The sequence below is a fragment of the Myodes glareolus genome, chromosome 12 (assembly GCF_982192425.1).
Source record: "Myodes glareolus chromosome 12, mMyoGla1.1, whole genome shotgun sequence".
NCBI classification, from domain to species: domain Eukaryota; kingdom Metazoa; phylum Chordata; class Mammalia; order Rodentia; family Cricetidae; genus Myodes; species Myodes glareolus.
In genome coordinates this window covers 49,148,676-49,165,582 of record NC_142037.1, presented here as the reverse complement: position 1 = coordinate 49,165,582, position 16,907 = coordinate 49,148,676, and the positions used below count along the sequence as shown (strand labels likewise).

The window sequence follows — 16,907 nt, the reverse complement described above, 5'->3', positions numbered from 1 at the left end:
CAGCTCTGAGAGCATATTTTTGATGTCCATACAGTTTTCCTTCAAGTTCTGCCTTCATTGTTTACAACTGGGTATGCATTAAAAGTTCATACATTCATTAGTGTGAGCAGTACGACTTAGCTATTTGTAGGTGCTATGAAAATAAGCGTATAAGATTCAGTGGATAATACTTAACTAAATAAAGTGAGGGTCTCGTGATCAATCAGTGCATACCAGGTTCTCTGATTTCCTTGCCTAGCTCAGCAAGCATCAACTCAGGTATTAGCTTATTTATTAATGGTTTCTTAATACTTCATCAAATCAATCAACATGAATCAAAATGGCCACAGAAACAAATTTCTTCCATTTAGAGAAAAAGTTTTATAGAAAATATACCTCTTTTGCTCATATACATTCCTATTATTCAACTTTAGCCTCTGAAACAAGTTGATAAATTCTAATAACCTTTACTTTCTTACGTAAGTTAAAAGGAGAATGTTTTTAAAAGATATTTCAGGTCAAATTGGTTTATGTTGTAATAAAGTTTTCATTATATATGCTTAGCAGTAAACACATAGTAAATTCTAATTCTGTTCTCTGAATCTAAATAGCTGGAAAGAAAAACAGACATACATTCACATAAGAGAGATAGGCAGAGAAGGTAGATTAATAAGAGAGAGATCTCAGCTGTACTAGTTACGTATGATTATTTGAAGGCAGCATCCAGGGCCATTTATTATAATGTTTTTAAACATTTTTCATTCCTTCTTTTTATATTAAAATAGATATTTACTAAAGTAACAAATAAAAGAAATTAAAATATGAACAAATAAAGGAAATATTAGTGCTAAACTTATTATCTTTTTATAACAGAAGTCAGTGTTCTCTCCTGCATAAATCACAGATCTCCTAAGTCTGTCTTACAGTTCCTGAAGCCTTTCTGTGCATTTCACAGCATGTGTGCAAATGACTTTCTTTTCAAGAGACATTACTATCAGCAACCTCACTGTTGTCATGGCAATTGTTTCATGAGTAATGGCCATTGAAATATATGAGTACTTGGACCTTCTTTTAAGAATGATAGTCATAGTCCTAAGACATTATTTTTTGATATAGGAGTTGAAGGCAGCATTTTACTATAATTATATTTTCAGGCATAGTTAGCTAGACATTTCATTTTCTATATGAGAAAATATACCAAATATACTATAGTTATGGATTAATGGATAGAAAGGAATCAGAGTTAATGTTTGCAGTGGTTCCTGGGTTTTTTGTTATGCTTATTATAAATAAGTACCTTACAAATATGTCACAACCTATACGAACTTCATTTAGTGTCTATCACCTTGAAAACTACATTCCCAGTGTTGCCTCTTGAACTCTTTATTCACCACACATACAAATGGGTCAGTTTTGTGCTGTGAACTTGTATAATGAAATCCAGTAGTAAAATGTGCCTCAAATGTTTATATAAATTGTAGAGACACAGTCTACCATCATCATTTAAGTCTCCTCAGGTAATCATCCTTGGCTCTAGGAAGTGTGCATACTAAAAGAAGTCTTCTATTAGCGTCTAATGAGAATAAGTTTTAAGACAGTGTTGTTTCTCCACCCAGCCTGCTGTTATGGTGAATACTTAGAAATAGTCATACATCTAAACCTTATTATGTAAACCAGGATTTATGTGAACTCATCCTTAAATACAATATCATTTTGGGGGGTGAGCAATTATTTCTTGTTCTATGCTGAATATGCATTTCCTTTGGTTTTGAATGTATCTAAATAAGTAGGCCTAGACATTTTGACAGGTAGGTGAATGCATGCTTATATTGAAGTTTCATTATGATTTGAAAAATCCCTAAAGTAATACTGCAAAGCAGACAAAAACTTATTTTGCAAGAACCACCACTAATGATGTAGAAGCTACATGCCCTTCTCTCACTAGAAGGATCTATGCTAATATATTTTAAACATACATAAATATTGTTGATATCTTGAAGACTAATATTTAAGTAATTTAATTAGCATATATTTATAAAATTTGATTTATAGACAATGCTTTTCAATATATATAAAACAGCATTAAAATCTCTACATTGCTTTACACGGGAGAGTATTTTAGCTGTCTGTGTAGGAATCATTAGAAAATGTCTTATAGTACCTGAAATAACTAAAACATCAAAATTAGTATGAGGTTATATGAAATGTACTGAAGATAATCGTTTAGAAGAGTAATCCATGCATAATACCTTATATTTCTTTTTCATCTATATCAGTGTAAACAAGTTTATGTTTATTTGATGTCTATGAGAACATAGAGATGTAAATTCAGAGCAGCTGAATCTCTCTCAACTATTATTGCACTCTTGAAAATCTATTTTGAAAGTATAATCAAAGTTAAAAATAAGAAAGCATGGATAAGAAATATAAAATCCATATCAAGTTCTTTAATATAAAATTGTTTTCCAATTTTAATAATATATAATGATAGCATAATGTTCCTAAATATTAAGCTGGTGCATGCCAAATAGTCCTTGTTAGTCAAACCCGAATAGGACCAGGTTAGGAAACATCCGCAAAATCAGACCTAGTGTGTAGAGCCAAGTTCCCATTTTAAGAAGGTCCATGGGCACTATCCATGGTGTCTGTGACAAGGAAAAGCTTTGCAGCTGAGGATCACCGTGGGCTTCGCACTTTCTCGGATAGATTATCAACAGTCTAGTCCCCTGTGGCAAACAGCTGGGCTAGTACGGATAGGCTTATGCAGAAGGCTTAAGCTTTACACGTGGTAAGCACTGGAAGGCATCACTCACCTTGCTCAAGAGGTTGACTTTTAGTTGAAGTAGTTTTCATCTTGAGTGCCTCCCTAACAGACATGTCACAGCAGGAGCCTTTGTTAGTGTCTTGGTCACTGTCAGCCTGATCACTGTCCCCGTGCCCACTGTCTCTCAGGCTGGCTCTTTCTGGGTCCTTAAACGTGGAGCTACTGAAATACATATAAAGAAAAAGAGGAGAGAGTGTTGTCTCGACCAGTTTAAACCTGCAGTGTAGTCTCTTGCAAAGCAATTTTGACACAAATGCAAATGGGGAAGCCGAGAAAGTTATTTAATAGGCCTTACCTTTGAACAAACTGCTGCCTGCTGCCCATGTAATTGGGCTCTGCGGGAAAATTGTCTGTCTGTGAACGAGAAGGAAAAAAATACGTATAGTTGTACACTGGACAAATCTCCTGCAGAGCAACAAGATTTCCTAGTGGAAAAATGATTAATAATTCAAAAATTCCCTTAATCTTCAGATTTGTACATTTTAATTAAATTGGAAATTGCTGACATGTAATTATGTACTCAGAACAATTAAATGATTCCGGTCCACAAATTACCTGTTAAAGTAAACAATGAACCTGTCATAACTGGCATTATCCATTAGTACCAGGATGGATAACACTATCCATGTTGTTTCATTACACAGATATTAAGATTGAATATTTGTGGGAGGAGTGGGAAAATGACCTAATTTCTCCATATTAAAAGTGTGCATTATTTAATAACACTCATTTTTATACATAATTGCATCATCTGCTGGGATTCTATGCCCTTCCTGGTATAATATCATGTAAAGTCATCTGCTCCATTAAAAGATAGATGGCCTTTCCTCAAAATTTTACTCGGAACAGACACAGCACGTCATGAATGGCTGAATTCATTTTTAATTCATTCTTAAACTACATCCCAGCTACAAAACGTAGATGCAAACAATCCCCTGGGAATGGATAGCACTTTCTCGGTCTTTAAGATAGGGTGAAATAAAAAATGTTTAAAGTTACTTAAGTGTTAAGGGTAAAGACATTGAAAAGCCTGTCTTGTCGTTTTTACTGCTTCCAAACTGACATGGAGGCCTGCCAACAAGAACTGAATTCTCCTTGTATATTGGAACAGAGTCTTTTGGGAGAAATAGACTGGATCTTTCATAGATTTCCCGATACTGTACATTCACACGCGTTACTTCTTCGTGCAGCTGACTCAGTGACAATGCTTCTCCTGTTTTCTACATTCCTTCATATCACACAATTAGGTGCTGGGGTAGCGATGGGTTAGTACAAGACCAACGAGCATACAAGTATCAGACATGCGGAGCATGCAACCCATGAAACGAGAGGGCCAAGGTAAGGCTCAGGGCAGTGAAATATACGATTTTTTTTTATCAATAAAGCTAGTTTAAAACAGTAGAGATTTTTCGCTTATTTTTGTTTTTGTTTTGCCTTCTATGCAATAATTGAATTTATTTTGTTATAGGAAGTGTTACTGGGAAAAATAAAAAGGGTTGAGGAAAATCGATGGAAATATTTTAAAGTTTGTCTGCCTATAATACTGAGATTATAAAGAGAGACTCACAATTTTTCTAATCTGTAACCATCTTATTTTGATGACTATCACAGTGACCTTTATAAGCTACAGGCAAGTTTAGGTGAACTGTGTGGATTCATGCTCCTCCCTAACTGGACTTAGAGAACAAGCGGAGGTCTGCAGGTGTCATCATCATGAAGTTCAATCAGGACTCAGTGGAGCATCTTCATTTTATTCCCATAATGACAGACTAACAACTTCTAGGAAATTTTTCCTCCCAGTAAAGTGAATGTGGATAAACTAAAGAGATGGCACAATTTTTACAAATGTGCTGGCTAATTCTAAGAGTGTTCACAAACTTGAGAATAGTATAAACTTCATCAAATAGAGTTTGTTATTTAAGATGGTGAAAATCTGTATCCAGTTAATTATTACTGCCAGGAAAAAAAAAGAAAATATAATAATTTCAAAAGACTTCAGAGTCCAGTATGTGAAGAATAAAGGAAAAGAGTAAAGTGAAATTGGAAGTTAGTTGGAAAATACTGGTGTCACTATAAATAGGATTTATTTATGACTCCAGTGGTTTTAATTAGGTGAAACTTGTGTGATTCCTTGTAGGTGATACATGAGATAAAGACAGAAAACTTTTCTCCTCTCATGTTTAGGGCAACTTCTGAAAACCCACGCATGCTAGTAAAGTACATTGTTTCTTTAAATAAAGGATTATAAAAGATTGTGCGTTCATAAATGCATGCATTGGTGCATGTGAACACAACACATCTGTACTGTTACCTGCAAATGTTTAGAGGAAGGTGGGGAAATAAAAGGAAGGAAGAGAAAATATGATTTGGTGAGGGAAAGAACAAGAAAAAAGAAAAAGCAGAGGGGACGAGCTGGAGAAAACTATTAGGAAAAGAGAAGGAAAAGAGAAACAAAAGTATATGAAGGAGGAAAAGGATACAGGGAGGGAAAGAAAGACAAGACAGAGAATACATTGCTTATAATTCCAGAGCTTTAAAAGCTGCAAAATTAGAAGCTTACAATTTTATCAGAAAAAAAGTGCAAATGTTTAGGAATGATGTCGACTAATTCATTAAAGCAACTTGGGAAGGAAGAGACTGTATTAGTTTCTGTGTTATTAGCGCAGAGGCAGAGTAGTCATTTGGCTTTTTTTTTTCTTTTTCTTTCTTTCTTTTTTTTTTTTTTTCAAACATCTTAAAAACACACCGGTTTAATATAGACTGTAAAAGGTTGGGGGTGACTGAAAATTCATTTAACAGCATCTGCCTATAAAATAACAGTACTTTCCTGTGAAAGAAAAAAAAAGTAAGTCAGAAGTATCATCATCATTAATTAAATTCAGACAGAGACTCTCTTCCAGATAATATAAAGGACTTTACTTTAAAATCTGCGTTCCGATTTATACAGAAATGGCTCTTAAGTTTCAAATCTTAGAAAAGAACAAAAGTGAGCTTAGGCCTTTAACTTCACAGCTCTTTAACTCTGCAGAGTCAGTCAGTATTGTGTCATATCAAAGCAGATCTGAAGTTAAAAAAACAACTGAATGTGACTTGCACTTTTTCTTTTGGTATGGTTATTTTAGTTTTTGTAACAATAATACTTGGAATTTTTTACTTTTAGAATAAAGCAAATCAATACACCTGAGCAATCAAACACTCAAATTTATTAAGTTTGGCAGAATATAATATTCATGTACTCACAAAAGTACATGGCATTAACAAGTCATCCTTATGAAACATGCTATGCCTAAATTAAACCATCTTCTAAGGCATGCTTGTCCTAGTTGCATTAAGAAGCACAAATCCTAAATGAAAAACAAGACAATTAAGTGAGAAAGCTTAAAAAAAAAAAGCTTAATCATGTTGGCTGAAATGAGTAACACTTTATTTGTGAAAGAAAATATGTTATGTCATACACCTTAGACGTGAACTTCAAGTTGATCACAAAAGCAGGGAGAAAAGATTTTATGTTATTATAACAAATAGAAATTCTGAAAACATCAAATAATCAACATCAATTATAAAATTTCTCAGTAAGTGTGAAAAAGTTCCTCATGTGATTAATTGGGAATCATGACTGTCTAATATATTAATAGATTAATAGTAGTCTAATGAATATATGTAACTATATCATAATTAATATGAATGTTTAAAATGAGGAATATATTGCAATAATGTATCAAATATATGTTGTGTTCTTAACATGGATATAATATATGAATATACCTTACACTTTATAGTCACACACATATAAAATGAGGTGAAAGTTTTTTTCCCAGTCAATAAGATTAACTTTCACATCTCCTTAATATCACTAAACTGAAAGTCCTACCAAATTCAGTAAGGCATATGACAAGAATAAAGTTCATTCAAATTGGAAATGGATAAAATGGTTTGGGGCAGCATTATTGTATTTATGTTTAGCTAAGACAGAGTAAAACATTAGACAAACTGAATTCCCTAAAATTAATAAATCAGTTGTGTCAGGTGACTTTATTCAAGAATATTATAAAAACTGATCATTTTTCTTGGTTCTATAATGGATTATTCACAACCAATTTTACAAACAAAATGTACTTTTAGCATCCTATGATATATACTAACAAAATAATATTTAAAGTATTTGTTTGGTACATGTATGTAGAGCACCAAAAAACATGGTAATATGAACTGAAGAATTAAATGGAGAGATGAGACAGTTCTGCAATAGGAACCCTCTTCATTTATTTTATATAATGTAGATGAGTGTTTTGCCATATACATGCCTGCCGCAAGTCAGATAAAAGCATAGGATTCCGTGAAACTGGAGTTACAGATGGTTATGAGTCACCATGTGGGAGCTGGAAACCAAATAAGGGCCCTCTGCAAGAGCAATAATTCACTTAACCACTGAGACTTCTCTCCAGATAACAACTAGTGCATTTTTTTAATCGAGAAAATCTATTTTATAATTTCCCCATGGAGTCTTCTTTTATCTCTTTTTCTCCTTCAGGGTTGAGATTAAGGTGAGGAAAAGAAGATAGAATCCAAAATTTAAGTAGGGTCTTACTTTTATCATGCTTTTATATTTTTTAATCTTTGCATTTTTATAAGGTCCTTACCAAATCCCAGAAATTTTCTCACTTCAAGCATTGATTTTGGCTCAATATGATTTTTTTCCATTTACATTAGAACCATGAAATTATTTCTCTAATTTCAGGTACTGTTGCTTATAGATTGTTGAAGTCAATTGTTTTTGTACAACTTATAATATCAGGTAAGTACTAGTGACATGTACCTTGATCTGAGAAATGGACTTAGGTTCACAGGTCTTCCATATGATTAAGGAAAAGAGGAAGTTATGAGGTCATCAAGAAAATACCAATAGTTTCCAATTTGCAGGGACAATTAAGTCCCTTCCAAAGGTCCCCAGATATAATCTGCCTCGGTTTTCATAAATCATCCTTTTAATAGCAAAGGGTAGCTCACTGGGTTAGTATATGATTATTCTGGCTAACAAAGCATGAGGAATATATTTTTTATCTTTGACACACAAAGTGTGTTTACGATATCACCAGATTTCTTTCCTGCAATATTTACTAAAATGGTGTGGATGGTAGTGAAAAGCTTCCGACAGAACTTAGTTTCCCAAAGCTCACATGATTCTTCTCTCTTCTTTCTGCAGGGGCATATCTCAAGACTAGAATCCTGATTTTTTAAAAATATTGATTACAGATTACAAGCAAACAGTGTGGTCTTTATTTTATTCATCTTAAAACTATTTTACAGAATACAAGATTAGTTTATAATTTTATACAAATTTCTTTTCATTATTATTTCCTTCATTGTTGCATTATAAATTGGATTTAAAATAATTCAAAATATTACACTGGAAATTTTATCATATACCTAAGAAATTGTTACATATATTATTGTCTAAAACATGCAGCCATGTACTATAGACAGCATTAGCCTTGTAACACTGTCAAAATTGCAAATTATATTATCTTGACAATATTCTGCATGTACTTCAGACATTTACACTAAATATTTTTAAATGTTTACAAGCATATGCTTCTAACCTATCTCCAAAAGCAGAGATCACTTTATAAGGCATTATTCCCTTGGAAAACGTTCCCCCTCCTAAGATGACTCCCAGCATTCCATGTTTCAGCTCTGTCTGTTTTCTGCTTAAGGGCTCTATCCCTTTAGGGCCTTAAGGTGAGTATCTTGGAGCTGTTTGAGTTACTGATGTTGTTAGATTGATCTTTATGTCTCACACTTGTCTTCTGTCCAAATTAATATGGGCTCTCACCACAGATTGTAGCATTTGAGTCAGCAGCTTTTTAAAAGGCAAAACAGGAATATTCTTCACTGAGAATGTTTGCCCAAATAATGTGTAATTGTATAATCGTCCACTACAGAGCGAGAAATGACCTCACCAGACAACCTATCCAGATGATGGTACTAGGTATGCTCTGGCTGTTATCACTTGCTTCTTACTTACTACACTGCAATATGAATGTTTGCAGGGGCATAGTTTTATGAATTCTTAAGCATCTGTAGCTGCAAGCAAGCAAGCTGAGCATCACTCTAGTTTCTTCTTTTTCTTTCTGACCACTTCTACTCACCTACAACTACTGATCTCGTCTCCATAATTATATATTATATATAATAGTAACATTTTACAAATGGAATCAAATGGTTTACAATATTAGGGAACTAGGGTTTTTTCTTCAACCTAATTTATTGCATTGGTAGTTCATTTATTATTAAAAAATAATATTTCAGGAAAGCAAGATGGCTCAGTAGCTAAAATTGCTGCCTAAAAATTTTTTCCTCTAAGGAAAAAATTGGAAAAAGAAGGGAACTAGCTCCTACAAGTTGTCCCCTTCCCAACACATAAACACGAGCTTGACCATATATGTGCACACACAAGTACACACACACACACAAGCACACAGACACAAATGAGTGTAATAAAGTAAAAACTATTTTATTTTACATACATCTAGCTGTTTATTTCCCTGTATGCTATCTGGCTTGATTTCAGTTTGGGAGAAAACGTTCTACAAATAATCACATGCAAATATTTGTAATTATAATATTGATGAGGGAAAAATCTGGAGGCAAAAATTTTAGAAATTAAAAAAATATATTCAATTTTATGAGAAATTACCATATATTCTCCAGAATAGCTATATATATTTGCAATCTTAAAAGAGCATAAAATATATTGGTTAATTGCTGTTCAACGTTTTATATAGTAAAGGGACCATGTAGTAATGCTTAAATTGAATTTAAGTAGAATCTCCTTATTGCTAATTATAGATGTTACATTTTCATGTGCATATAGGTTATGGATAAAATACGATGATTGGCTTTTTGAAATCTTTTTATTATCTTTTCATTTATTTATCCATTTATTTATTTATTTATTTATTTATTTTTTTTTTTTTTGAGACACGGTTTCTCTGTAGCTTTGAAGTCTGTCCTGGAACTAGCTCTTATAGACCAGACTGGCCTCGAACTCACAGAGATCCACCTGCCTCTTCCTCCCGAGTGCTGGGTTAAAGGTGTATGACACCACCATCTGGCCTAGTCATTTAATTTTGAGAGTTCATTGTAATATAAGTATCCCCCAAGTCAGTGGTCTGTTGTAACGGGCGTGGTCGATCGATATAATAAACAGACCAATACTATATAAAGATTTAGCTTTTAATAAAAAAGGGGAAAACTTACAACAGAGTCCCAGCAGTCTGTCCAGAACGCAGGAGCCAAGAGAGAGAGAGCAGGGCAGCACACCTGCCAGGTTTATAGGTAAATTTTTGCCTTAGGGCAACACGCCCCACGGACAGAATGTGATTGGCTGAACTCCCCTATCATACTGTCCTAAATCTCATCAAGTGTCATTAGTAAAACTAACAATTATAATTTAACAAAGCTCTTTTCTAGCTACTCTGGACCTTGTTTTTTAGTAGTGTTTGAAAGTTCTGCTTAAAAACAATGAAGATATTTTTTGTTTTTTCTTCTGGACTTTTATAGTTCAAGGCTTTATGCAAAGATCTGTGATTCATTTTCTGTCTCTCTGTGTTTATTTGTGCATGTGCATGTGTGTGTGTTAAAAATGTGAAGTGTTGATCAAGGCTTATTTCCACTGGTGTGCTATTGAATCGACGTTGCATTTTTGTCAAAAATCCATTTGCCATATTTGTGCAGGCTGACTTTTGTGCAGTCTCTTTTGGTCCATTGATCTCTGTTTCCATTCCTGGGATAAAGCTGCAGTGTCCTTATTAGTATAGTTTCAATATAGCAGTGGGACTCCATCTTGAGATTTCTCTTTTGAAATTGTTTTTGCTCATCTAGTTCAAGTGTATTTCCGTACAAATTTAAGAATTACCGTGCTTGTATCTACAGGGACTCCTTTTACAAATTGAATGGAATTAGGTTTTACTTATTGATTACTTGGGGGAGATTGACATCTCTACTGACTTCTGTGTTCTGATAAATACACATGAGCTGACTGCCCGTTTGGACTCTGGATACAGAAAATGAAATAGTAAGTGAAAAAAGTAGGTCTTTCACTTTGTGTAAACACGAGAAAGAAATCAACTTATTTCACAAACTTATTGGGGGTTGAGGTAACAAATCATACGTTGGCTGCAAGTCACTGACTCTCTGCACAGTGCTAAATCCCACTGGAGGTGCAGGGAAATTTAGATGCTCAGAATTCAGTCACAAGGGAGCAAAAGTTTGAAAAATTCCTTTGAATGGGGGACACGAGGTTGATTGTACACATTGATGCCAAGGGTTTGAAAACAAAACAAGTTGAATGCTTCCTTTAATTCAAAGGCACTGCTTTCCACACTGCTAACAAGCATTCTTTTTGCAGCAGACTAAACACCAGGGAGTCCTAAGAGGGAAATAATTCATTTTCAGTCTTTTCATACAGACTTTCCTTCTGATAGCTTTGCCTTCAACAGAATATATGGTGCAGTTCTTTCTACATTGCTGAAGCAGGCAACAGCATTTTAAGCCACTACTTATAAAGTTATCTGACAGCACCCATGGCTTTGGAATTCCAAAGTGCATGAAGTACAGCAATAACTACATTTATCAGTGGTTTTCAGAATAATACATTTTACACAAATATGGTATGGTAGACATTTGTGCTTTCTTACTAAAGGGGTAATAAAACACTGGATACTTTTACCAGGCTAAGCAAAAGCCTGTGTCCTTTAAAGTCAGAAAACAGGAATGGTTTAACCCTGTAAAAGAATTTTGCATCAGCTGCTCAGTGAGGATGACTTAGCCTAGTTTAAGGTGATGTGGTGCTGTGTTAAAACCCTCTGCAACTGTTAACTGTTCTATAAATGACACTGATAACTTTAATAATTTAGGTGCCAGAATTTAATTATGTAATTTATAAACCTTTAAGAAAATCATCCTTGACAAGAATAAAATTGAGATACTGGAAAGGTAAGATGAGCTCTATTTTGTTATCTAAAGACAGATACAGTGCTGAGAATGTAACTCATTCCCTTTACAGGCTTGCTGATTTGAGTCCTGCAACGCAGGGACACTGATCCACCCCTAAAGGCTAGGAGTGCTTCCTCCTTGGCAGTGGTAAAGCATTTGCTGTCACTGACTGTCTTCTGGAAGAAACAAAACCAGATTTAATGGTTCCTCTTCTAGCACCCTCCCTCCTGTTTTCAATACACTCTAAAGGCATTCTTCTTCCTTTGTGATTGCAATTCAGGTGACAGGGGAAGTTCAGCATCCGCTCTATTCTGCCTTTTGTTATTGCTCAGTCTCTGGAGACTGGGTTCTTCCCTGCCTGCTTTCTTTCCATCTCTATAAAGAGAACTTAAGGATGCTTTCCTCTAGAAGTGATGCATAAACTGGGTTCTCAACGACTGAGCCTGCAGGACTAAGCACTCACACATTATATGCGACCAGTAGAAAGGTACTGGAAAATTCTGGAAAAGCTTCTTGCAGTGGCATCAAGGCATGTAGAGACAGGAAAAGTGAAGGTGATAAATAAGTCGTATTATTTTCCTTATCACCTCTATGAATGTTAAATCTTTTGATAGATAAACATTCCCTTAAAATCAGAATTGATTAATTTTAAAGAATTTGGCAAGAAACATTTTTTACGTGCTGAATTAGAGATTCAAACCAGTTTTTAGCCCTCTAATTCATGTAGGAAATGTGAAGATGCTTGTAAACCTTATGACAGTGAGTTTGAGAGTCTGTTTTCTGGAAGATTTTTCTACAATTGGCACTGGTAGATTTAGGAGTGCTCTGTCTTATGTTAGGATCTACGAAACAGTATTATTGGGTGTTTATTATTCATTCATCTCAATTGCCAGAGTAGACACACTGGAGTTATTGTCCACATTCATTTTAAACAGAGAAACTGCTGCTAAGGGACTGCCAGAGAGTCGCCTGTCATCTACCCAATTCATTTCCAAGCAGTGACACTTGGCAGAGACTTGCCATGGCTCTCCAGCTCTATGCTGTCTCTCTCAGATAAGGATGGGAAATAATGAGCCATCTCAATATTTTTAGAAATAAGCTAATGAGAAATTAATGTAACTTGCCTTAAAGGTCTTCTCAAAATACTGCTATACACTAAGCAAAATAGTACTATTATCATCCATAAAAAGTGCATCTGCCTTTATCTTTCCACACTTTCATGCTAAAGTGTTTTCATATATACAAAACTCTAATAACTAGATTGTTTTCCTCTGACTAGTAATTTAAAAGGCCATTTATTATCAGAACTCAAATGCAGATATTAGGCTTAACCATAGGACTGCCTACCAACATTATGCTGAAACTAATTGTCAGCATGGGCAATTCTAGGCACTTACCTTAGAAATACAAATCAAGGTGAAGACATAAAGTTTAACCAGTAATTATATAAAATTCCCAAACAAAAATATAATTAAAAAAGAGCCGATTTTATCTGCTTATTTCGTCAAGATACCGAAGTTAAAAGTGTTAAGAATGTAATATAGTCCAGTCATCTTATGACACAGAATATTAAATAATCAGTCAAAAGATAAAGTCAATTATTGTTTTGATGACGGTGCATTTTGTAACTGAGAGCAACAAGTAAACGGGAGAACTCTTTCTCTGTGTAATTTTGTATCATTAGTTCATGTTATCACCAATACAGGTGAATTCCAAATCTTATTTAAGTAAAAATAAATAAATAAATAAATAAACAAAAGAGAGGGAATTCGATGTGAAATTGGTACATGGATTTCTGTTTATTTCCCTTTGTCTAACTCTCATATGCATAGGGACTAAATTATTGATAGGTATAAACAAGTAAGCCAACTCATCAACTGTCAATGCATTTTACCACAGTTAGTAAATACTTATGAGTAATATAAAGTCTTCAACTTTTTTTATGTATTTCAAAGATAATTTTTCTGTTAAGCAAAAACAAGACCCACAAGGGAAGCAGAATTTTGAATTTTCAAAATGTCGATCCATTAGAGTGAATTCCTGCTTCAAGATAAAAGTGAATTTAGACCGAATAGAAGAATATGGAGATAAAATATACAAGCAATGGTGGACTTTTGTTTAGGAAGGAGTCTTACAAAACAAGGAATATTTCCAGATTTGCAGACATTACTAAGTGTTCATAAGGACATTACTAGGATATGATATCCTGGGATTAATACGATATCATTTTTCTATTAAGTATAAAGTAAGTATAAAATTCATTTTGTATGATTCAAGAGGATCTCTCTCCCCTAGTTAGGAAATTAAAATCAAGATTACTACTAATACTGATATTGTTAAGGAAAAAGTAGGATAGAAGTATCTTGCTTTGTATCACCGTGTCATTTAAATATTCAGTCCTAAGAGTGTGCAGATTTTACTTTGCCGGGTTATTTTTTTCCAAGAAATTTCTTCCTCCGAGGGAAGAACTGTCCTGATATGATAAGTGCTTACTAAAACAGTTGCTCAGATCATTGAAACTCTGGCTTAGAATTTTAGTCTGCTAGTTTCACTTCGTTGAAACAGCTGAAAACTGTTTAGAATTAATACGGCTTAAATTATTTACAGGCACACAACTTAAAACCAACCAAACAAATAAAAACATCAAGATTGCTGAGTCATTGGTGCCTATAACCCACGGCTTTGTGCGCTTTTAAAAGCAAAATTGTATCAGAATACTGCCATGTCCATGTAATCTCAAGCTGCCTATGACTACCTTTATGCTTCAGTAATAGAACAGAGTCATGACAAGAGACTTCTTTAATCATGTACCCTAAAGGGTTAATCATCTAGCCTTTTTGAAAAAAATATGTTTTAGATATATCTCAATTCTTAGATAACTGAAGTATTTACCACATATTTCTGTACTTAAAAATGGTATGAAGTGTTGATGTTTGCACTATTTTAGTAAGGTTATAGCCAAGGAAAACAAAAATAAGTAACTTTTTTTCTCTCTAGGATATAGATGTTCCACATAGTGTGTACATTTGAAAAGCATCAGACTGAAAGAACTGCTTATATTTTTAAAGTGGAAGCCAGTCTTTGCTGATTTGTTGCATGTTTATGCTCAATTCTGAAGTACTTAAAACCATACAAATAGTACCACCATGGGAACACCTGAAAATAAAATGCACTTAGACACACCAGGCTTCCTGAAGTATATTACAAATTCCTCTAGAGAACTCTTATGATAAGCGTAATTACTGGGTTTTTGTGTCTCTTCCCCCAGTGATACGGTTCTCAGCTCTGTTACTTCAAAGAATGCACTGTCTCACATCCATGGTGTGTTCTTTTGATGCTATACTTCCTCTCCTGCTTGACAAGGTGATCATATCACAGTACAGCAACCCCCTGCAAGTTCAATATTTCCACTTACCCTCACCTAGAGTAACAATAAGGATACTATCCTTGCTTTTTTAAAGGGGGAAATACTTTCTGTGGAGTTGACTGAAAACCACTATAAGTTAGTGTGAATTAAATTTCCCTTAATTCAAAATGTCTACTCACGTCATACATGACTCCTCTGACTTTTATGTGTAGTAAACTTACTATTCTATTTTGCTCTTTTCTATTTATCATGTTTATTTGTATTTTATGGGCTTATGAGTCTTCTCCAGTTGCTAATTGTTGATCCAGTGTCTCTTCTTTTCCAATACTAGGCTACACATTATCAAATGACTTTGCTCCTATAATGATTATGCTTTGAATGAGCACGTATAAAAAAGTCAGTTTGGCTAAGACTGAAAGAACAATAAGAATTCTGTGGATACATATGAGAAGCACAGAATGCTTCTGGAGTTTCCAATTTGAAAATATTTCTACTATACAAGGCAAGCTAGAGAAAAAAGTCATGGTCCTATGCTCTATACCAGTTCTGGAAATGTTCAATGCACTGTGTGTAAATGATTTAAAGAATTTTCCTTCAAATTGGTCTGAGGCTCAGGGGTTCACTTCAGTTAGCACCAGCTATCCACACTGTATTGTATTCTGATCATATATGCTCTTGAAAATAATACGCTAAATAGCATTAGAATTCTGATTCTTACCTCAGAGGAACTTCCTGTATACATGTGGATAAAACCCTCAAACTTTAATTTACAAATAAGAAAAGGCATATGGATGACTTCAAATGCAATCTTATTTTCAAATTTGATTTTTAAGTGAATGTGTACTCATGGGTTTGTGCGAGTGTGTGTATGCCTGTGTGTTAAAGCCAGTATGCTAAACTAAGTGTCTCGCTCAATAACTCTCCATGTGGTATTCCCAGAGAAGTTCATTCCCTGTACCTGGAGCTCCCTGATTCAGCTAGGTTTGAGTGGCCAACAGTCGCCATCACCTCTCCCGTGTCTGTCTAAACAGCACTGGGAATGCAGGTACCATTAAGTGTCACGTGTGGCATTCTACCTGGGTACCAGGGATGTACACTAAGGTCTGCATGGTTGATCAGAAAGCAGTTTGTCCACTGAGCAATTTTCTAGTTCTTGTACTGATACCTTTAATATTCACTGTTTTATTATTCTTTCGCAGAAATGTCTGTTTTGACATGTTAAGAACCTTCTATCCCCTCAAGGCCTCCTTGTTTAAAGAACAGAAAATAGTTTGTTAAGGAAACTTATGCCTTTCCCTGCAAAATTTAATTTATTAGCTTAAGAAAACTGAGCTACCTGGAATCCAAATTTAGCAATGTATTTTTTTAAAAAACATTAGTTACTTTCCTAAAATATTTATTTATGAAACAAGGCAAGAAAGACAAATCATAACTTAGAGAATATAAAAATAAGTATTTGCAATAAAACAAATTATTTCAGTAAAGTTAATACATTAGTCATAAGTGTTCTGAAATAAAATTCTTATATGATATGAATTATTGATTTTCTCTTATATAGTTGCTAGGATTTAGGTCAACTGTAACGTCAGTTTTTTTTAATTATGTCTGCATAATTCTTCCTTGAGGTTTAGCTGCTCAGAATTGTTTTATCATTTTCAGAATAATCAGAGTGGTATGTGTTAATGTTTCTATAATACCTAATTATTATGGAAAATGTGCTTCATAATATGAACGATCATG

The 16,907-nt window shown here is 34.1% G+C and overlaps 1 protein-coding gene across 4 annotated transcripts in view; it reads right to left on the bottom strand.

The window, feature by feature from the left end:
• The window catches only part of Pcdh17 (protocadherin 17), a 90,417-nt gene that overhangs the window by 55,120 nt on the left and 18,390 nt on the right, over window positions 1-16,907 (bottom strand). For 3 of the 4 annotated variants that reach the window (XM_085698284.2, XM_048421887.3, XM_085698286.2), the window contains 2 exons: window positions 3,099-3,157; window positions 2,793-2,965 (listed from right to left, as the gene is read on the bottom strand). In XM_085698284.2, the coding sequence (XP_085554410.1) occupies window positions 2,793-2,965; window positions 3,099-3,157 (232 nt within the window). The remainder of the gene's footprint in view (window positions 1-2,792; window positions 2,966-3,098; window positions 3,158-16,907) is intronic. The other variant, XM_085698285.2, reaches the window with a different exon arrangement.